This window comes from Panthera onca, chromosome D4 (assembly GCF_046562875.1).
Source record: "Panthera onca isolate mPanOnc1 chromosome D4, mPanOnc1 haplotype 2, whole genome shotgun sequence".
In the NCBI taxonomy this organism is placed as follows: Eukaryota; Metazoa; Chordata; class Mammalia; order Carnivora; family Felidae; genus Panthera; species Panthera onca.
Window position 1 is genome coordinate 84,131,117 of NC_138351.1, and position 22,836 is coordinate 84,153,952.

Consider the following 22,836-nt stretch of genomic DNA (forward strand, 5'->3'; position numbering starts at 1 on the left):
AAAGGGTACTCTTGTGACCTGTTCCTCTCTGGGGGTCACCCTGCCAGGCTTCCTGGGAGAAGGGTGGGACAAGGGAAGCTGCCACTTTGTCTTTTGGTCTCAAGACAGCCCCAGCTTCAACAGGGTAGGTGCAGCCAACATCTATTAGCACCTACTGTGTACCTGGCTGGTACTGAGCCCTTGACCACCTTAGAGCTGTGAGTCCTCACCTCAGCCCCATGAACACTATCACCCCTATTGTACAGAGGAAGAAACTGAGGACAGAGACAGTGTCCCGGCTGGGTAACATGGGGGTCAGGGGGCGGGGGCAGTCACTGTGAGTGGGAGTCACCCAGGCAGACTGCTCAGAGAAGGCAGGGGGCAGGTGGGACCAGCTCCAGGTATGATGGGTCATCCTGCAGGAGGACTTGGAGTCTGGCTGTGGGAGCAGGTCCTGCCACCACTGATTCTGTGGCCACGGGTCCCTTCTTAGAGCTGGGCTGGGGGCCGAGGTGAGCAGCAGTGATGATGTGTTAGGGCTTTGCGCCAGGGCGGGCCCTGAGCTGGAAGCCAGGTGAAGCAGGGGCCCAGGGGCTGCTAACACTGCCCTGCTGCCCTCAGCCTGGCTCAAATGCTCCTGGGGCCAGAGGATGTGGCACAGCCCAGGAGGGAGGAGTGGGAGAGCAGCCTCCCTGGAGGAGGCAGGAAGCCAGTCCAGACACAGGTGAGTGGAGGCAGGGCAGGGCTGCGTGAGAAGCCCTGAGACCCAGGGAGGCACAAGCTGTTCCCTGCTGTCTCCACCTTATGTGCCACTTCCGCTCAGGGCCCCACCTGGGTTGTCTGTCCGGGGGTGGTGGACCCACCATGAAAGGCCAGAGGTCTGGTTATTTCATTCTGGGGACGGGGGCTGTTGAACCTTCCAAAGCCCGTCATCTGCAGAATGGGGGACATCAGGCCCACCCCACAGGTGACAAGAGGGGTAAATGCAGTCCTGTGTGGTAGTCCCTGGGCCCAGCACATGGTAGGCACTCAGGAATGTCAGCTGTCTTCAGAGATGTTCAGGGAACCGTGGGACCGCAGAACCTGCTGCATGGAGATGATGTTTAAGCCCTTGAAGACCCCCCCCTCCCCACCCCAGGCAAAGAAAGAGATGAAAGACAGCGGGCTCAGAGGGAGGGGGAGACAGAGGCCGTCCTGCCGGCTCCAGGAAGACACAGCGGTGCTGCAGGGGGGAGGGGCGGGGCGGGGCAGGCTGGGTACCACCACCGAAGGTCCACAGAACAGGGCGCTCAGCCCGGCCACCTGCTGCCCCAGTGCAGAAGCAGGGTTGCCAGGGAAGCAAGAAGGTGGCTCTGAGTTGGGCAGGCACTTGGTCTCTACAGCCTGCTTTTGCAGAGACCTCTGCCGCCTTCCAGGAGGTTCCTGCCTCCCCACCAACTAATCATATGCACTGGCAGGAGGAGAGGTCCAGGGGTGGGCACCCAGGAGTCCTTTCGGGTCTTCCCTCCTCCTGCTCCATACCCTCCCTCCCCACCACCCACTCTCTTTACTCTCCAGCCAGAGTAACTTTGCTTAGGTCCCCAGACACCCGTGGCTGACACCCCTCTATCCCTTTGCTCCAACTCTTGCCTCTGCCCACACTGCCCCCAACTGTTGTCCAGCCGGTGGACCTTCAAAATCTTCAAAACCCAGTTTGGATGACCCCGCTGCTATGAACACTTCCTGTCTCCCCCCCCCCCCCCCCCCCCCCGCAGGGGCAGAATCATTCACTTCCTCATCTTACCCGGCCCCGGGACACGATGGATCACACAGGAACATGAGATGACTAAGAGAGCTTTCCCAAAAGACCTGGTGCTCCCCAGAGGCAGGAACAAGAGCACCTACTTCCCTTCTGAAAGGTGCCGGGAAGGAAAGGGATGCTTTCGTTGCATAAAAGCCACTGCCAAGCTGTGTGCCCCGGCATCTTTTTCTAACGTGCACAGAGGCCTGAAGTGGACCAGGGGTGGCCGTAGGAGTAGTCAGGTTGGTCAGGACGATGGAGGTTTGAATGATGGCTCTACTCCCTCTTGGTGTGTGACCTCGGACAGGTCACCTCGCCCCCTCTGTATCTTGGTTTCTTCGGCTGTAATCTGGACCTGCCACTTGCCGAAGAGGCTTTGAGAAGCAGATGGGAAGACAAAATGGACAGAGAAAGCCGGCGAAGCCCTGGGACAAGGTCTAGAGCAGAGGAGGCATTCCTCAGGTCTCAGCTGTGCTCAGCGGGGGTGGGAGGGCAAGAGAATCAGTGAGAGGGACCGGCCCCGGGGCCACCAGATGGACAGAGAGGAAAGGGCCAGTGCTCCAAAGTCGAGAGGACCCAGGTTCGAATCTGCCCCTGCAGGTCACTGACCAAGTCCCTCTCCTGGATTCTAACCCCTACCTCACAGGGCTGTGGTAGGGGCAGGGATATGAGGGATGGCACACAGTAGGTGCTCATTAAATGACTGCCCCCATCTGCCCAAGGTGGTTGAGGTGCCTCCATCTGCACGGCTGTAGTGGAACTGAGGCTGAAGCCCAGGAAGACCTAAGCATCTCCCAAGCCTCCTGGGTACCGCAAGGTCCCAGGTATGAGGTGGGGCCAAAAGGCTCCCCAACAGTGGCTGGTGTGCCCCAACTTTGGCCCCAGATTTTGAACCAAAGGTTATCTGTCACCTCCATCCCAATCAGAGCATTGCACCACCCTCGACCACCCACACCCACCTGGGAGGTTCCGCTTTGGCCCCGGAACATAAATAGACAAAGGGAACTGGAAACTAATTGCAAAATTTATTCCAGGACTGCAGGGGCTGGGGAGATTCTTAAGGGCACTTCTTGTTTTGGAGCTGTGGGTCTCTGGCCTTGGCAGGGGCACACATCACAGTGGGCAGGGGCAGGGACCAAGACAGGGCAGTGGAAGGCAGGGGAGCACGGATGCCCAGTCACCTCCCACTGGGCAGGCTCAGCACAAGCTGCAGTGGCAACATGAAAGCAGGAAAAACAGTGGACGCCCAGCCCCGGACAGAGGACAGCTAAGGCCACTCCCTAGTGCCTGGCCCTGGACCGTGTCTTTCAGGACATAGGGCAGGAGGCCAGGGAGCCGAAGCCCAGCTTCAAGGGTTTGCAGCAAGGGACCCAAGGGGATGAGGCCAACAAGGGAGGGGCTTATCAGCAATGTCCCCAAGCTGGAGACCCATACGCCCTCCTCAAGTTCACCCATATTCCCATACACAGACACTCTGGAGCTCATCACCCCCGACAGGGCACTCTGCTGTTCATCTGAGGAGGGGCAAGCAACAGCTCTTCTCCGGATTGAAGTGGGGGCTCAGAAACAGTGGTCTGGCACCGCCCATGGGGTACTTGGCATGCAGGAGTTTGGGGAGAAACCATGGGCTGTACTTGGTGCTAATCCCCAAATCCCAGCCTCAATCCTCAACTCTGTCCCCTGCCCTGGACATACATACCTTTCAAGGAGCATCTGGAAAGAAACAAAACCCCTAAGCCCACAAACCTCTTGACTACAGCCTTGCAGATACATACCAGCCCGGGCTGGCCAACTGTGGGTTGGGGGAGAACGTGGAGTGTGCCAAGCTTCTCCTCTGGTGGGAGAGGGGCAGAAAGACGATTGTAGTGAAACTGTTTTCAGATAGCATGTCAGAGTTTCCCCTGCAGAAGTCAGATGGGGTAGAAGGGCTAGGGAGGAGGTCTGTGTCCTAACCTGTCCCCCCGGAGCCCTCTAGGCCCCACAGTGCCTGCCCAATTTTGCAAACTCAGTTACCCCTAGTTTGCAAAACAGAGGGCTTCCTTCCTGGTCTCTGGGAGGGGGTTCTGGAGACCCTCTCTTCTCCCCCAGTTGATGCCCGCTCAACCTCTCTCTGCTTCTGTTTCCTGGAGAGGGGGAAGGGATGACTTCTGACCCAAGGGACATGGAGGCCCGCCAGGGAATCCCGAACCTCCTCCCTGGACCTGTGCTCCGGATTCCGGACAGACAGCTGGGAGCAAGGGGAGGGGGAGGGGTGGTGAGCAGCTGCCTCCTTGGGACACTCGGAGTGGCAGGCAAGTGCCGGTGGGGCGGCCCTACCTCAGCCAGGCCCTGTCCACCCTCACCCACCTTCCCAAACACAGGGCTTCAGGGAGCCCAGGGGCAGGGGCTTACAGGGTGGGGGCTCCTGGATCGGCATAATAAAATAAACCATCTGGAGGGCCCCGGGGGTGGCTGGACCCCCACCCCGGCCCCGGGCCCAGCCCCACCCAGCCCAGGCTCAAGTCTGCTTGGCTTGCAGCATCTCGATGAGCAGGTTGTTGCGGGGCATCTCATTGCCCAGGTGCTTGTGGTACAGGTATTCCTTGGCCTGCATGCTCAGTGCCCGCACCTCCACCAGGCACAGCAGCAGCTGCTGGAACTTGTCCCCGCAGTGCGGGTAGTGGCACAGGGTGTAATCGAGCAAGGCGGCATTGGCCTTCTCCTGAGCATCCTTCACCAGGCTGTGGTTGTTCAGGAACTTCACATCTGCAAGGGGAGGAGCTCTGTCACGATCACCAGCCCATCACATCATCAACGGTCACTGGCAACATGAGCGCCAACATCCCCATCAGCACCAAAGACAGGGGCGCTGCCGTCAACGATGCAGTCTTCCAATCGCCACGGCTGAGGAACACCGCCACCTTCATCAATCACCGATATTGACGGCCCCGGCTTTCTCCCAAACTCGGCCACTGCCACCATCATCAACCAAACTGCAGCCATTCCGGTCACTGCCATCATCAGCAGTCACCAACCCTGACCCCCGTCATTATCACAAACACGGCCACTGCCACCATCACCCACCCAACCACCATCACCTGTCACCATCATTACTGCCACTGTCATCATCACACTGGTCATGATGAACGCCCTCATCATCTCCAAAACCACACCAACATCACCAGCTGTATCCCTGGGCGTGTTATTCGACTTCTCAATTTCCTACAGAACGGTGACAACAGCACCTAGTTCACAAGACTGTTGGGAGAATTTGGGGACTTGACAGGTGGAAAATGCTTGGAGGACAGCGTCCAGCACGTAACAAGACCAATTTGTTACCATTGCTATCTCTACTCTCACCCCACCATGATCAACACCATCCCCATCGCCGGGTCAAAACCTTCCTGTCGCCATCATCCCCATCGTGGCCACCATCAGCACCATCACCAGACAGGCACACTGTAATTGCAAGGGTCCCATCTCCCAGCCTCCAGGCACATGCACTGGTGGCCCTATTCTAGACAGCAACAGGCACTCCTGTGACCAATCAAGAAGCTCCAGAACCCCAAGGAGATTCTCTCCTGGGGCCCCTGGGGGGACATGGATGTTCACTGCAGCAGCATTTACGGAGGTGGCCTGGATGGCTGTGTGGTGGCCGCACCACAGGGAGTCCTGTGCAGTAGAAGTAATGGAGCAGACAGAAAAAATGGACAGATCTTTAAAAGCATAGGGCTAAGTGGAAAAAAGAGAAGGAAGATCCAGAATGAGATCTACAAGACAGAGCCATCTACATAAATTAAAAGTACTTGTACAGAGTGTGCACTTTACGTGAGAACAGGGACAAAACAAGGAATCCAGGTTAAACGTGAAGGCGTGGTTGCCTGTGGGAGGGACGGGAGGGCAGCCGGCTCTGCGTGGACCAGGGATCACTTGTGCCAGGGAAAGAGGGGTGTGACCGATGCCTCCTCCGCACCCAGTGGAGGTCCAGTGAAGACACAAAAAATAAAATGTCTCTGGAGTGAGGCCGATGGGGGTTCAAATCCCGGCCCCGCCATTTAGGAGCAGTGGCTTTGTGCCCTGTCCCCTCCTGGCCTGCAAGGTCTTCTTTTGCTATGAAAGGGGCGTGCCCACCTTGCAGGGGCCGGAGCTTGGGTCTGGGGGCCCGCACAGGGGCCTAGGCCCCCAGGGGCACCCAGAGAGGGTCCATTTCTTGTCACTAGAGTCCTCATCACTGCTTGGCAGGCCTCTTTCAGCTCCTGGGCAGCACCTCCAGCTGGTGACCTGCCTATTGGGTGAGGTTCAGCAGGAATCCACAGAACTGGTCCCCCATCCCCCAATCCAGCAGGGCCTTGCCTGGGATGTGGCGTCCAGTGGCTCAGAAAATGGTCATCCATCCACTTTCCCTCTGCCCCCATGACTACCAGCCCTACTGCTGCGGGGGAGTCGGGAGCCCAGCATGTGCAGCCCTTGGCCCTTCTAATCCCTCTTAACACCCACTGCGCCAGGAGGGCCTGATGCTCCTGGCAACCCTGATCCCCAGCCGCCCCCAGTGTGCCCGCTGAGGCCCATGTTGTCCAAAGTCGGATTTAGGGAAACCTGAGCTGGGCCCAGGGCGTATGGCAGGATCTGGCCCCAATCCTCCACCCCCATCCTTGGCTCCCTCATCTCCCTTCAGTAAGTGAGCCACAGTCATTTTCTTCCTCGCCTGCCCAGGATCGCCATTAGCCCATAAGGTGCCTCTGTGCCAATTAGAAAGAAGTTCCCTTTTGTCCACAGAGACAGTATGGCAAGGGGCACACAAGCTGGATTTCAGCCCCTATTCACCCCCTGCCTAGGTGCCCTTGTGCAGTGAACAGCCTGTTCAACTGTACATTACAGCCCTGCTCCTTAGCCTGGACTCCTCCAGATACACTCAAAGGTCATGGGAAGCTCCGACCCCCTCCAAAGCTGACCTCCTAGGCATAAGAGGTGACTATTGGCCCCATCTCTATCCCAACCTCTCTTCATCCCATAGGGTCCTGTCTACCTTCACCTCCCACCACTCCTGAGGCTGGGCAATTCTCCTGACATTGTCTTCTGACCTGGGGGGTCCAGGGAAAAGTAGGGACCAGCTCAAGGCCACACAGCAGTAAGGGAGCCCAGAGGAAACATCTGGGGGTGGAGGAGGATGGGCTAGGATGCTGCAGTGGAGTCTGCAGTGGGAGGGGACTGGGAGGACCAGAGCCTTGGCTTTACCAGGATTTACTGTTCTCCACAGCCCCGGACCAGGGACAATGAGGTGGAGTGCAGGGGGTGGGTGCAGAGCAAGGACAGCTCTCAGGGACAGCCCCCATTCCTAGCTCTCTGCAGACTGGAGACCCCCGCTGCCCCCATGTGGTGGGCTACAGGGCTGGGGGAGAGAAGCAGTCACCAGTTGAGCCCCAATGACTACAGTATAAGTGCATCCGGTTTCCCAGGCGCCCGCTGGGCACCGTGCACTGGCTCAGTGAATCCCCACAGACACCCAGGCAGGCAGGAAAGGGCATCCCCCAGGCGCAGGGACAGTGGGCTGAGCCTGGGACACCCAGGAGATGCCCGAGTCTGGATTCGAACCCAGGTCTGCTGGCTCCAAAGTCCAGTGGGTAAGCACAGGCAGAGTCAAGCTTGGACATGGGTTCCTGAGAGACTGGACGTGAAAACTTTACATTTCATCCAATCCAGGGGTCCTGTCCAAGGGCCCTCATCTCTGGGATCCTAGGTTTCCCCAGACGGTCGACTCTGGACTCCATACTCACCTTTCTCCTCACCCTGGAGGGGACCATTGCCAAGTCATATGCCGTCTCCCACCTCCCCGCGCCTCCATCTAAAGGGACTGCTGTGAAGACCCTGCAGGATGATGGGTGTGACAGAGCCACCACCCCGCCAAATACCATGCCTTTCTCCCACTGGACACGGGAGCGGGGGTCACACAAACCTGGAGACACCCCCTTAACATGCCAGGGTTCCAATCCCAGCTCCACCACCAGCCCGGCGACCTTGGGCAAGGCCCTTCCCCTGAGCTGAGTTTCCTTGTCATCTGCAAAATGGGGCCAAACCAATCTCTGCCTCACAGGGCGCCCCAGGTCCGAACCTCATCTGTATGCCAGCTCTGGGCCCTGGGATGCCGCAGGTTGGAGACGGGTACGTGGGAGAAAAGCCTGGCGTGCTCCCCCCCAAACCCCAGCCTGCGGTTCCGGTGATCCCAGAGGCGGAGGCTGGGAGGGGGGAGGCGGGAGGGGGCTGGGAGATGCCCCCCCCCCACCTCAGAGAGCAGCCTGCTATAGCTCTGCGGAGCTGGGGGCCCCCCGGTTCTCAGAAAAGCCCCCTTTTCACGGTTTAATTGAATATTTGAATAATCCTTTCATTCCTGCGAGGCATAAAGAATGTTGTCCCAATCGCGGTGACTCAGGCAGGCGCCCCCGCGCACAATGGCCCCTCGAGTGGGGCTGCTATTCAGGCCGCCTTTTGTTGGCGCGGAGCAGTGGGGAAATTGCAAACGCTTGAGGGAACGCTGTTGCCGCCGCCTCAATGGAAGTCAGGAAATCGAATGTTAGGTCAATCCATTAAGCTTCGATTAAGTCCTCTGCGGAACAATGCCAGCCGGGCCCATCTTCATAAACACCGTGATCGCCAGGAGAGAGGCACTAATTTTAATTAAACCTCCTTACCTGCCTCCACGCCTGCAGGGAGACAGCTATTTAGACGCCAAATGGCACCCTTGTGCGGAGGCAGGCGGGAAGGAGGCGCTGAGTGGGCTGGAGGCGGGGTGCGGTGGGGGACAGTCGTCACAGGGGCTCGGGCTGCCCAGCCCAGGGAGCCACCGCCCCAAGGGTGACGCCCAGCACACCCGTTGGAGGTCTACGGGCAAGTGGCCATCCTCTCTGGGCTCCAGTTCCCTTGGGGACCTATTCCTGGTGGTCTGGGGCTGGAACAGGGGAGAAATCCCCTCCCACCTTCCCGACTCTGGGCAAATCTTCCCCCTCCTCTTGCCCAAACTTGTCTCCTTCACTCCAGCCCTGGGTCTAGCCTCTTGCAGGACTCCGGGCTGCCACCTGCCATCCCGCTCCCAGGCTGCAGTTGGAAGGACCTTGCTAAAATGCAAATGTGATCATGTTACTTCAGCTGAAAAGCCTTCCCAAGGTAAGGGTCAAGGTACTTGGCCTGGCATTGGAGGCCTCACACAGCTCCGTCCCTGCCCAACCCCCCAGCCTCCTCTCCACCCCCCTCCCTGCCCCACAGTCACACCAGACTTTCAGGATTCCCCATCCCTTTGCACAAGCTCTGGCTTCCGTCTGGAATGCCCTTGCTGCTGCTTGCTTTGTTTCACCTAGAACACTCCTACTCATACCTCAAGGCCCAGCTCAGAGGCCCCTCTTCCTCCGAAAAGCCTTCCTTGATATCTTAGGTGGGGTTGGTTCCTTTTCTTTGGCCCAACTCTGATCACACTGGACTGCTCAGTCTCCTTCTGGAACCCGGAACCTGTCGGCCAACAGCTTACCTGGCCTCTGTGGCTTACCTGGCCTCCTCTCCCACTGCCTTCCCAGGAGCTCAGGCAGGCCCAGGCACCGGGACCTCCTCCCCACCACCCATCCCAGACTCAGCCTCACTGGAGTTTGTTTCTGACTTGCTGGGCTGGGCATTTCCCCCACCCACCTCAGCCAGACCCTCATGCCTGTGACAAGGCACTGTGCCAGACACAGCACATGATAAAGATGGAGACTGGTTCATTCATTCACTTCATTCATTCCTTTGTTCATTTGCTCACTGATGGTAATGACGGTTAGAAGGAAAACAATACCCACACATTCCCAGGGGCCAGGGCACGCTCTGAGTACTTGGGGGGAATCCCCTCATTAAATCCTCATAGCAAATTAAGGATTATTATGACGGCCATCTTACAGATGGGAAAAATAGAGGCTCAGAGAGTGGGGTGACTTGCTCAAGGGCACACAGCCAGAGTCCAGATTTAGAATCCAGGTGGTCCGTCCCTAGTCCCCATCCCTAACTATTGTTCCACCCTGCCTCGCACATGCGCCCAGGTGCACACATGCATGCACATGCTCTCGTCCGGCCCCTCCAGCCTATGCCAGCCAAGCACTGCAGACGGTCCCCATCTCCCAGGCCTCAGCCACCTCCTCTGGAAAGCAGGATGAAGGCTGGCAAGAAGGAGGGGCCAGCACTCATGCTTCTGAACTCAGCCACTCACCTGGACCCAGGAAAAGAGGGCTGGGCTCAGCCTTGCTGTCCTTATACCCATACCAGGAGGAGTCCTGCATTAATCGCCCGGTAGAGGCCAGAGCCATGCTGGCCTAGCAGTCCCCAGCACCCAGGGCTTTGTTGGGAAGAGGGGCCGAGGCTGCAGGGGTGTGCCTCAGGCCGGAGACATGGTGCCCTCTCCGCAGGAAGGCCTGGCCAAGGAGACTGATGGCTGGCATCCCACCTTCCACCCACCCCTCCTCTGGACCTCCCCAGGGGCCTCTTGATGGTCAGGTCAAGAACTGTCACCTCACAACAGCCCCTACACCGCCGCAGATCTCTAAATCCCTCTTGCCTCCAATCTCCCATCACTCGCCAATTACAGATTCTTTATACAACATGACCCGTAAAAGCCTGCAAGCCTGTGAAAGTTCTTAGTCTGCACATGTGCGAAAACAAAGATACAGAAGCAAAGGCACCGACACGCACATACCTCCTGGGGTGTCCACACCCCCAACCACACGCAACCATGGCTTTGGCCTGAGCCAGTTCCCAGAGCCTGGCAGCTCATAAAGACAAGGCTTGGAAGCGGGTACCACTGTGGGGAGAAAGGAAGGGGCTTCCCCCAGCCTGGCCTGGGCCCCTGAGGACCCTGCAAGGGCTCTAGGCCCCAGCTCCTCACTGGCAGCCCAAGATTCTGTCTCTACCTCGCACCTTAGCCATCCCCTACCAACCTGTGTAGCCTTACAGATAAGCCCTCCAGCTACCCGCCTGCTGTGCTGGAGTCGGGAGACCAGCCCAGGCAACCAGCCACAGGGCCACAGCCTGAGCGCTGGGCTTCCCACAATCACAATCAACGCTTCATTAATCACCACCCCCCACCCAGCTGACTCCTTCCCCTTGGCTTCCCCAACTCCCCCCACCCACTCTTGAGCAGGCCCTCCCTCACTGACTGGGGCCGATGTCATCTGCCACAAAAATGACATCCGAATCCTGCCTCCTCCCTGAATGACAAAGCATTCATGCCCCTCTGTTCTGACCTTCCATCCCATCTATACCTCTGCTGAAAGATCTATCCCTCCGGCAAGCTCCTACTCATCCTCCAAAACCCTGCTCAGATGTCCCTCTTCCAGGAAGCCTTCTAGGCAGAGCCCTTGCTCCCCACATGGGGTTCCCCATCTGTCTGTCCCCATCCTGACAGTGACAGTGCTAGCTGAAGGCCTCTCCTGGACTGGGAGCTACCAGACAGCAAGGACATGTCTATGTTCACAGCATTGCTGGACACAGGGAAGACGCTGGAGATGGCTTGTTAGGTGAAGGAGGATGGCAGGCCAGCCTGAGGAGAGCCCAGAGGAGGGTGGAGGCTGGGCGGGTCCAGAAGGCAGTGAGAGGGAGGCACCTGACTTGGGGAGTAGGTCTGGTGAGCTGGGCTCACCCTCTGCCGCTTCTCTGCTTTATTTCCCTCCTTAGCACTGACCACAGTCTTCCAGGTGATACGTTCTACTAATCATTTCAGTGATTTCTATATCTCACTAATCACATTGTGCTTATTGTCTCTCCCCCAAGAGAAGGTCAGCTCTGTGACAATATGGATTTGGGATCTTTTCTGTTCACTCCATGTGCCCAGTGCCTTGCAGAGTGTGGATGGTCAGCAAGTGTTTGTAGAATGAATAAGTGAGTGAGTGAGTGAGTGAGTGAGTAAAGGGTCTGGGCCCCAAGGAACCCAGAGCCAGAATGTGGACCCCCTAGAGCAGGGAATCAGGGAAAACAGGGAGCCTGGGATGGCAGCCAGGGAACAGAAGCTCCTGAAATCACACAGGTGTTTCTGGAGGAGGGATGGGCACCTTTCTAGGGCAGCCAGGCAGGACTTTACGAATTCTCAGAAGGAGTCTGTATCCCACACGGGCAAATCTTAGACATTGTCTTGGTCCTCTGTACTTTCACACAGAGAAACTGAGGCCCGGAGAGGAAACAACCCCCATTTTAAGAGCCAGGCGTTGGGCCAGGTCCCTTCACACCCTTGTTCACGACGAGAGGGGTCCGTGCCCCGCCAAGGCCGCCGGGGGCGCAGCCTCATGGAGGCCTCTCGACCCCTGGCCGGCCACCCGCCTGGCCCCCCGCGCCGCCCCGCGCCGGGCCTGCTCACCGAGGCTGAAGAGGATGAGGAATTTGAGGCAGACGAACTCCTGGCGGTCCAGCTGCAGCGCGTGTAACTGCAGCACCAGCTCCTGCGCCCGCAGCACCAGGCTGTGCAGCAGGGAGCCCGCCTGGGCGGCCACCGCGGTCAGCTCCACCTGGACGGACAGACATCAGCGTCGGGAGGCGCGGGCCACAGGACGGGCCAGGGGTTCCGCGGGCCGTCCGTGGGCGGGAGGCTCGGACGAGGGACGGTGGGGGGAGGGGCGGGGCGGATGGGAGGCCCTGGGCGGGGTGGGCGGGAGTGCCCATCCTTGGCGCTGGGCCAGCGGGGGGGGGCGGGGCGGCAACATATCCCCGCGCCCCAGGAGCCCTCCAAGCCCCAGTTCTCCCCACGCTGGGCCCAGCTTTCCCAGGTCTCCCCACGCTGCCGGGAGCTGAGGGCCTCGCGGCAGCAGAGCCAACACGGGGCAGGCGGGTGCAGGGGCAGAGCTGGCGGGTCCTTCGCACACAAAGAGCTGCCACCAGGCCCGTGGTACAAGAGGCTTTTGTGTTTTGAGTGATATCTGCAGCAAACGCCACGCGGCCGGGTGTGGGGCAGGGTCGGGGGCGGGTCCGCCTGGACGCACATGGGTTGCGCCACTGACTGCTCAGGGCCCCACACACGGCCACACGTGGACACCCAGACTGGGGATGTGGTCACACCTCAGCTCACGCTCGCTCACACACGCACACACCCGGACACACTCCCAGGGCGGTCTACCCACTTCATGAAGGGAACACGCACACACACACATGCCCTGGTATGGTCACATCACAAGGTAACACGACAGACACGTGCCCGTGTACGAGTCTCCACTGACATGGTGACAGGCACATCTCAACAACCACACACTTACCTGTGTGGAGATTTTGTACAATAAAATACAGGCACACACACGCACACACATACACACACGCACGCGCACACTGGACATCCCCATGGCCTTCAGACGCTTCAGCCCGCACACATGCTGACATGGGCCAGTACAAACACACTCACACCTCAGACTCTCCTCAGTGCATTCACAGGTGACCTTCAAGTCACACCCTTGGGACCAGCACTCCCTGGCCCTGGATGTCCCGAGACTCTCAGGATAAGAACTGAGCTCGATGACTGAGGGCCTGGGTTACAGATAGGGGTTGGGGAGCAGGGCCTCAGCCTCCCCGCCCCCCACCCCTAGGGGGCCTGGCGGCCCACTCTTGCTCCTGTGGCCCCCTCAAGACTGATGCTCCCTCCACCAGCCCAGGCCCTGGCATCAGCCTCTCTTCTTTTTCTCCCTCCTTCCCTCCACTTTTCCCACACCTGCTGCCCGCAGTTGGGGGTCTTCCTCCTTGCATTGTCCCCTTCCAGGTCCCCAGCACTACACAGTGGCCTCAATGCCCTCAGCCGCTATCTTGCCCTCTCCCTGGGCTTCCTCAGAAACAGTATGCATGAGCCCTTCTGCACTTGAAACTCTCCAGTTGGTCCTGTTGAATCTCAGGAGTTCCCAGCTCGTACCCTAGTGCCCCTAATCCCTCGCTCTGGACAGAGGAGCAAATTCCTTTGCCCTTCCTTTGTTTATTCAGGATTTAGGGCCTGCAAGGTCTTGCCCACCCCAGCCCCCAGCAACCCCTCCAGGCTTACCTCTCACCTCACCCCTCCCACCACAGGGCTCCTGCCCCCCACCCCCATATACTGGCAGCCCCTGGTGGCTCAGCAGTTCTAAACGTCCCCCTGTACGCCTTTGCCCATGCTGTCCCCTCTGCTGTGGTGTGGGTGAGGCTGATTCCCCCACAACCTTTTACTACCTGACCAACCCCTATTTGTTCTTCTAGATCCAGTGCCACCATCACCTCCTCCCTGACCTCCCCACATCCCTGAGATGCTTCCCAGGGTGGCTGCCTCCTGTCCAGGCCAGGGCCAGGGCAGGTCAGAGGGAGATTGGGCATGAACTTGGGGGAAGGGCTGACATTTCGGCTGCCCAGGGCCAGCCCTGGAGAGGCCTACGATCTCTTCCGGGCTCAGAATTCTGGAAGTGCACATGAGGGCCTGGCACAGGGCACAGTAGGGTCTGGTCACCTCCTGCCCGGTGACCAGCAGGATGCTGCCCTCCTTGCCGTGTTGGATCTGGCGGTAGATGTGGTCGAATACCAGCAGCTCGCTCCAGCAGTTCTGTAGCAGGGTCATCTGGTCGGCCACCTGGAGGGAAGAGGCATATGCCGGTGCGGGGTCCAGCCAGGGACCTTCCCCTCACCCCTCCCTCTTCCAACTCATAATTCAGGGGCTCCCTTGGGTATGTGACCTGGGCAAGCTACTTAACCTGTCTGTGCCCTTTTTGCCTAGCTGCCTACTTCATCAAAGTGTGGCAAGGTTCTAGCAAAACAAACCAAAACCAAGGTTCAATGGGGGTGCTTAGAGCTCACACAGGCCGGGCTTCAGGCCCCAGCTCTGCTTCTACAAGTTGCATGACCTTAAGCAAATTCTATAGCCTTCTGAGCCTCTGTTTTCTCATCTGTAAAGTGGGCACGGTATTAGAAGGTGGTTCGGCACATGTTAGGTACTCAATAAGTATTGGTGAATGATGTTCATGAAAGTAATTTGTGAAGACATCCTTCAAATGCGAGGGGAGATGATTAATTTCAATCTTGTGCCCATTTGGCCTGTGGTCGCATCTCTGGCAGCCTCAGTAGCTCAAAAAACAAGCCCTGAAGAGGAAACAGAGGGCTTCCCTGGGCCTTATCCACAACTTTCAGGCTTGTGAGAAGGGAGCGCCCTTCTGGCCCAAGATCTGGCCTGGAATGAGCAGGTGGCTGGCAATGGTCCATCTGAAGCAGGAACAGAAATACAAAGAGGGCAGATTCTGAACACCCAGGCTGCAGTCGGGCACCCAGCGAGAGGGCAGAGACTACCTCTGTGTGGGGTGTCCTTCCACCCTGGAGGGTCACTACATTCTAGCCTGGCAAGAAAGGACACTCGTGACAATGGCAAATGGGACTCGGAACCATCGGATGCCAGAGCCAGATGGGTCCTCGGGGATCCCCAGGCCAAAACCCTATTTTTTCAGATGAGAATCTACCACTTGGAGAAGGCGAGGGACTCTCCTGGGAGAGAGATAGAGCCAGGCCAGAGACATAGCTGGCCTTCTCAGTCCACGACCCTCTACGGTGACAAAATACTGAGCTCTCCTGGGTGTCCAGACCTGCACGGGGCACTGCACGCCACCCTCAGAAGACACAGTACAGACTCCGGTGCCCCTCAGCATCTGCAGCTCATTAGCCCACCACCAGCTACCTGGTAGGTGCTTCTCGGGTACCCTACCGGGCCCTGCCCTGTGATGAATGCAGACTGTGATAGCTATTAGTCTTTGCACTGCACCTCCATGAAGCTAGGGTGGTATAGCTGTTATCCCCAATCTATGGAGAAAGGACACCCAGAGAGGTCAAGCAACTCACCCAAGGTCACACTGCTCTGTCTGGCTCCAGATCTGTGCCCTAAACCACAAGGTATGGAAGAAGACTCACCCTGGCCACCCAGGAATTCATGGCACTCTTGTTACCTCCCCTGTAAAGCTCTCCCCAATCCTGTCCTCTGGATGTCACAACATTTGTGAGAGCTCCCCCATAAAGCTCTCCCCAATCCTGTCCTCTGGATATCACAACATTTGATGGCACCAATTCATGCCTCTGTCTTCCCCAATACCTGTGGGGTCTGGGAAGGCATGGCAGGTGTCCAGCTCATCTCTGGGCTCCCGGAGGACGGGTCGGTGAGCAGTTGATGCACAGATATGTGCTCCCAAGACAGGTACAGAGAGCACAGAGAAACAGCCCCCAACTTGGGGGCCAGAGAGACCCAGGCTGCCCCTGGCCTGAGGAGAACTGGCAATGCCTAATGAATAACTCTCTCTTCTGAGGGGTAGAAGCCTCCTTCTGCGACCCTCTGTCCCTGCCCCCTCCTGGGGGCAGCCTGGGGCCTGTCCTCAGGCCGAGGGCAAGAACAAGTGCAGGAAGAGTGGGGGAGCAGCTGGACACACAATCAGGCTCCCTTCGGCCTCACCTGCCTGACCCCACATGCTAAGAACGAGAGGGAGGGCCTATCTCTGTCCTGCCCTGAGTCACCAGCCCCCCACCTTCCCTTGCTCACTTCATCTCTGTGTCAAGAACCCACACACCTGTCCCTTCCTCTCCTGGCAGGAAGTGCTTTCTAGACCCCCAGTACCATCAGAGCGAGGAGCCCAGCAGGGGGCCCCAGATCTCAGCCACCACTGGAAGGGCCAGAAGAGATTGAGACTCAGGCAGGGCTGAATCACAGAGACATCTCTCCTATTTCTCCTCAAGAAATGGCCAATCCCTGGAGAACCACTGGCAGGAGTGGTTCCCCACTAGTTTTAAAGGAGGGAGGCAAGGCTCGGTGAGCACCTGTGGCCAGGCCCATTCCCAGCACACCCTGGACTCCTCACCTCTGTCCTATCACCATACTGTCATGTTATAGATAAGGAGACAGTGGCTTGCCTAAAGGAACCACAGGGATCTGGGCTCTGTCCAGATGCTCCTGACTGGGCTGGTCTTCTGGAGGTCCCCAGGAGGTCCTAAGGCCCAAGCAGAAGGTACCTGCCAGGGGGTCAACTGGCCTACCTTGGACAACCCAGTTGGAAGCAGAGTGGGAGGGAGGGCATGCAGGGCTGGGCTTGGCTCCCCCTCCCCATCGGGGCCCCTTTGCCTGGCTTGAAGGAACAGGGAGGGGGTGGGGAGGTGGGAAAGTGAGAGATAAGGGGGAGAATTAGGAGATAAGCAGGCTGAGCTTCGGGCACAAAGCAAGAGGGTCACAGTGACCCAGCTGGCCAAGCCCTGGGAGCAGACTCTGTACCCAGACCTCAGACCCCGGGAGTGGGGGCAGCCCTGCCTACGGGCTGACGGGCGGGGGGGTGGGGTGGAGGGAGAGGCACAGGGCAGAGAGATGCAATACGGTGGCTAAGCTTTGGTGCCCTGTGCCCTCTGTTTGATTCCCAACTGAGCCACATATCCAACTCTGCCCTGATTTTCTGTTCTGAGAAATTGGAAAAATAAAATCCTCCCTCTTTTGGTTAGAGAAAACATATGAGCACAGGGGCATCAGTGGTGAAGGGCTCTGTGGACCCATGGTTGGCACTCCTGTGGATGCTGCCCCAGCCTGGGTTCCCATCTACCCCCAGCCAAATGGACTTTTCACTTGCTCTTCCTCTAGATGGACAGATGGACACATAAAGACACCAAACTCCAAATCGCTGCCCACACAGATGAATACACACACACACACACACACACACACACACACACACACACACACTTCTCTTTATTTAAAAGAAAATCAGAAAGCTGTAGCTGCCAGCCCCTCTCCACAGGACAGCAGGTGGCTAAGAGGCTCACTTAACCAAAGAGGGTGGTTTCACCTTCCTTAGCTTTCTCCCTAAGCAAAGGTTCCTCCTCTGCCCTCAGACCTCCTTGCCACCCTGGGAACAAGGACATTTGCAGTCCTGGCCCTGGGGTCCCTCACTGGCCTGGTCTGTCTGCTCAGACTACCAGCCACCCACCCCTCCTGCCGGTCTGCCATAAATCTTCCTGGAGCCTTGACACTTTGCAGCCTGCCCTGGAGAAGGGGTATTTATGGGTGCCGAGCTGACCTCCCTCCCAGCAGACCCCCCTCTGGAGCCCCCTGGGGTCTGATCAGTCTGGCAGCCGAAGGCCAGCGGGCTCTGTAATTCTCCGGTGGCTGACATGCCACGGGCCAGCCATGGTGTTCTCTCAGCCGAGTGGTCGGCAGGCCATCGTTTGTCAGCCCGGGACTGACAGAGTTACTGCTGTTTAAACGAAACCATATATCAGAGCAGTTAAATCTGTTGCCAATCGGGGGCCTCCGAGTTGGATGTTGAGGGGTGAAGTGATGTCAAGATGGGTCATTAGGCACTCTTGGCCCTCCCTTCCCCCTCCCTGATTCCTATCTTGCAGCCTCCCAGCCTGTCTTTCCCGGGAACTGTCCAGAGAGGCTGAGTGCCTGGACCTACACCCTGCCCTCCACCAGGCAGCGGGTACAGGTGTTTCTGCTACCCTGCATCATACAAAGGTGCTTCATAAGCCCAGGGCAAGGCACACCCCATCTGCTCCCAGAGGAACACTAGTGCTCAGAGGAGCTTGGGTGCAGTCTATCCCTTCTCATGCCTCCTGGCCGGGCCTGTGCACCTCCTGAGAGTATAGATTACACGGGGCAGCAGCCAAGGGGACAGACCGGAGCTCCTATTCCTGCTAACCCATGTGCCGTACCCTGTGGGAAATCTTTACCTGTCTTGGTTCACTGAATCCTTACAACCACCACCCCATGTGGAAGATGATATTTCAACTCCCCTTATTTTATAGATAAGGAAACCGACGCCCAGAGTAGTAGTCACCTGCCCAAAGTCACACCTGTGGTAAGTGGCAGGGCTGACAGAGCTGGAACTTGAACACAGGCTTCTCTGATTCTGGTCTTTGTTACTAACTTCGGTGCCACTGTCAGATCTAACACTCCACAATTGTGTGAGATGGAAAAATAGAGACCAACGGACATCTAAGCTGGGAAAGAGGAGGGATGAGGAGAACTCCAAGAGGGCATCAGCACCCACAGCATCCCTACAGCTCAGCAAAGACCCCAGGCCTTCCCCTGGGCAGCGAGATGATATCAGCATCACAGAGGGGTGAGTGGCCTCTAGGGAGAGCTCCGGCTCTGTGGTAGGAGCCCTCTCCGACCCAGGATGTGGGGCCCCAGCCAGCTCTGGCAGGCTGTCTGTCACCTACTGCCAGAGGACCCACTTCTGGTCCAAGCTCTGCTTCTGACCCTGCCAACCTCTCCGGACACAGAGGGCCACCTGAAATCCCCTACCACATGACGCCTTTTCACATTCCTAGGCCTTACTCTATGCTATTCCCCCTTCCTGGAATGTCCTCAACCTTCTCGGACTGCTTCCTGGAAAGGCAGAGATCAAAGAAACCTCTGATTTCCTTAGACAGAGTCAGTTTTCCCTCCTCCTGGGCCCCACTGTCCCCTCTGCATCGTTCTCAGAGCCCTCGGCAGCCTGTGTGGGCATCAGCTGTGTGTGTGTGTCTGTCTCCTCCAATAGCCTGGAGGCCTCCTGGGTCCAGTTCATTTCAATGTCCCCTGTGCCCAGCCCAAGTGCCCCACTCTCAGAGCTAGAGAGTCTGTTTCCTAAGATGTATGCTGCCTGGAGGTAGGGAGATGGTCACCCAAAAGGGAGTCCAGGGTCATTCAGCACCACTCCCACTTTTCTGCTTCCCCACCTCTGGCTTTGCAAACAGACACCAGCCAGGGCTCACTGGACCAGTAGGAAAGAAGTTCCACATGGCTGATGAGAGGCCCTTTCATGGGCTGGGCTGGTACTTATTTGCAAGGCTCCTTTACAGAGGATGGTGACCATGGTTCATATTCCTGGGCACGATTCAGAGATTCTAGGAAGGGGAAGCAGGAAAGTTTGGACCACAGAGAAGCCAGAAGCAGGAAAAAACACTCAGCAAAGCTGGGACAAAAGCCCTTCCCATCCTGTGTGAAAAACCCCAAGAGACTAGGAAGGCGGCCAGAGGAAGTGCCCTGCCCCTGGATCCAGAGTTCTGGAAAGCCAGGAATGCTCCGCTCCTCCTCCCCTCTGCACAGGGGCCTCATGGGAAGTCTGGAGGAGAAGCTGGCAACCAACCCAAGGGTCCTGGGATCCTCATCCCCAACCAGGGCCTCCAGCCATAAGTGAGAGGCAGATGGGATTGTTCAAGGCCCTGCCTCTTGTCCCATCCATGTGGTTGGCCTAGATAGGGGGTAAGGGTGAGAAGTCCCACCCCGTGGCAGATACATGACACATCCCCAGACCCTCCATAGTGGAAGCAGGAATCATCACCACCAACTCTTGACTCCCGGAGTAACCCAGGCCCCCAGTCCCATGACACCTCAAGGGCTGACAGTGCCCACCTCCTATCTTATCCCGCCCTGTGCCCAGCCCAGGCAGGCAGTGCCCCCGGCCCATCCGGCCACATGCCCCTGGAGGAAGCCCAGGCGTCAGCACTGACAATGCTGCTCAAGGCTGCAGTGGCCCCAGCAGGGAGGGCAACAGGCCCTGCTGTTTACACCCCGCCCCAGAACAGCCAGTGGGGCTGGCCTGGGAAAGGCAAACACCGATAGGCCTGGACTAAAGACTGTCTATGCCCAGGCCAACGAAGGCTGGGCCTTGGCTGGGCTCGAGGGACCTCTGATATTGGCACCCTGATTGCAGGGAGCCAGGGCACTAGAGGGGCAGCTCCCGGGCCTTGGGCCCATCAGAGCACCAGGCAGGATGACTGGGAAGTTCTCCCCTTGCTGGCCTCGGTTTCTCCTGCTGCTTTCTTGCTTACTTTAGCTGCAGGTACTCCAAACCAGGGGAAGGAAAGCCTTGCAGAAAAGGAAGGTGGTCTCCTCTGGGAAGATCAGTGACAGGCCCTGCAATCCGCACCCCCCAGCTCCCCCTGCACACACAGACACCCACTCGTGGGACCAACCATCATGCACAAGAGATGCAGGGACAGCAAGACCTTTCACCTTAGCTAGGAAGAAGAACATCCGCAAGCACCCCAAACTCTGAGATACAAAGACCCCCATCTATGACATTTGAGGCTGATAGGGATTGGTGGCCTCTCCAAATGGGAGGCCAGGATCAGTTGTCTCCTCTTCCAGACACTGGGCTGGGGCAGCCACAGACAGCTTCCAAAGGATTCAGCTAGTCTTTTGGGGGAGCTCAGGGTCTCAGAGAAAGAGAGATAAATGCCTACAGAGACCCGACCAGATGAGAAACAGAGACTGAAGGGGCTGGAGAAATAGACATACAGAGAGATAGCACACCAGGGAGTGAAAGACAACAGAAAGAGACAGAGGCAGAGACAAAAGAAGCAGAGTCTTGAGATAGAGACTCAAGAAACAGAGAAGGAAAGAGGGTGGGAGGGATGAAGGAGAGGGGGATAGGGGTAAGAAACACTCCTCAGTGTCCCCAGTGTGGCTTCCCTGTGCCCAGACACTGCCCAAAGCCAGTGGGCAGGACAGCTCCATCCAAGGGGTAACTAAGACTGAGACTAGGGCAGCCAAGAGGACACCCCAGCGGCGAGCCAGGCAGGAGGAGGGACTCACCTCCAGCTCCTTGAAGACCATGCACCTGCGTGCCCAGTCCACGATGGAGATGAAGGTCTGGTCAGCCATCCTGCATAGGAGGCTGAAGGCCGCAGGCTGGTCAGGGCGGCCCTTGGCCGGCTCCTGCAGGCAGCCCACAATGCGTGCCCGAACCTGGTCCTCGTCCGGCTCCAGCTGTAGCAGCTGCAGGATGAGCTCAGGCACACCAGGCCCTCCGGAGAAGGGCTCTGGGTAGCCGTAGGGTGGCCCAGGCTGTGGGGGACTGGCATAGGGTTCTGGATACTCAGACTTGATAGCACGGCCAGGGAAGGTGGGATAGAGGTAGCCAGCCAGTGGCCCGTGGGCACTGGGCACGGCCATGGGCAGTGCTGGGGCCCCAAAGTCGCCCAGTGGCCCAGCAGGTGGACCAGAGGCCAGGCCCTTGGGCTCAGGTGCATGCAGGCCAGGGGGCAGCATGTAGTCCGGTGGGGGAGGTGGTGGGGGGGGCACTCCCATTGGAGGGCCTGTCTCCAGCTTGAAGCCATTGGCTCGAATCTGTGCCTTCTTCTGCTGCTTCAGGGCTCGGTCCCGTTTGTACATGGGCCCAAACTTGTTCCGGCCACCCCGCATGCGGTCAGCACGCACAGCTGTGGGCAGAAGCAGAGGGTCAGACTCACCCCCTCCAAGCCTCCTGCCATAATGCCACACTCACGGATCTTTCCCAAACAGACCTGTGTCACTTCCCCGCTCAATAGCTTTCCATGGCTCCCACTGCCCACGGGTGAAATCAATCTCCTTTAGCACAGCATTCAAGGCCCTGTTTTACCATTCCTGGGTCATCCCTTACAAGACCCCATGTTCTTTCCACTCCTCCTCATCTCTCTGCTCCTCTGCTTGGCACGGCTCCTTCTTCCTCCACCTTGCCTTTGATATTCCTTCTGCCTCAAACCCTTTCCTTCTCTCATGCCTGCCAAACACCCAGCCCCCAGGGTCACAACCTCCAGAAGTGTTCCTGGATTCGTCCAGGCAGAATTCACTATCCTTGGCCCAGATGTGCTGCCTCTTGCCCACCCTCATCCTTCTGAGTGGTATCGGGCCACGTGACTCAAACAGAGAGTTGCTGGCGACTCAAGAGTGGGTTCAGGGGCCTAGCACAAGGCTGAGCCCAGAGATGGTAGGTAACAGGAAGGAGACCCTAGTCAGCTTTATTCACAGCATCCAGTCCAGTCTCCAGGATCCAGCTGCTCCTGGACTCTGACCGTCTGTCTCTGGCAAACCCCTACTGCAAAATGACTCTGCCTTCCCCCACTGCCTTCAACTATGAAGCTGAGTTTAGGGCTGGCCAGGGCTCTGTGCTGGGAGAAGGGACCTCCCCGGCTGACCAGATGTCCCTCCGTCTGGCCAAGAATGTGTCACCAGCCAGACCCAACAGGTGCATCTCTGCAGCTGCAGTGTGGCCCCAGCCCCTGCTCAGACAGGACCCCACCCTGGGCCCTGGGAGAAGGGAGACAGTAGGAGGCAGAGGGCGGTGCTCAGCAAGGGAGGTGTCTTGGGGGTCCGCTCAGCCAATCGTCCTGCCACG

The 22,836-nt window shown here is 58.0% G+C and overlaps 1 protein-coding gene and 1 long non-coding RNA gene across 5 annotated transcripts in view; one reads left to right on the top strand and one right to left on the bottom strand.

Moving 5' to 3' along the window:
• Nucleotides 1-6: 6 nt before the first annotated feature.
• On the top strand, nt 7-5,554 carry LOC132662959 (uncharacterized). The gene is made up of 2 exons (XR_009602770.1): nt 7-124; nt 4,494-5,554. It is a non-coding gene; the product is annotated as an uncharacterized LOC132662959 (long non-coding RNA).
• Nucleotides 2,762-22,836, bottom strand: part of NR5A1 (nuclear receptor subfamily 5 group A member 1) — a 25,616-nt gene continuing 5,541 nt past the window's right edge. For all 4 annotated transcript variants that reach the window (XM_060608705.3, XM_060608706.3, XM_060608709.3 and 1 more), the window contains exons 4-7: nt 21,276-21,901; nt 14,190-14,309; nt 12,099-12,246; nt 2,762-4,504 (exon numbers count right to left, since the gene is read on the bottom strand). In XM_060608705.3, coding sequence (XP_060464688.1) covers nt 4,257-4,504; nt 12,099-12,246; nt 14,190-14,309; nt 21,276-21,901 — 1,142 coding nt within the window. In that variant the 3' untranslated portion in view covers nt 2,762-4,256. The remainder of the gene's footprint in view (nt 4,505-12,098; nt 12,247-14,189; nt 14,310-21,275; nt 21,902-22,836) is intronic.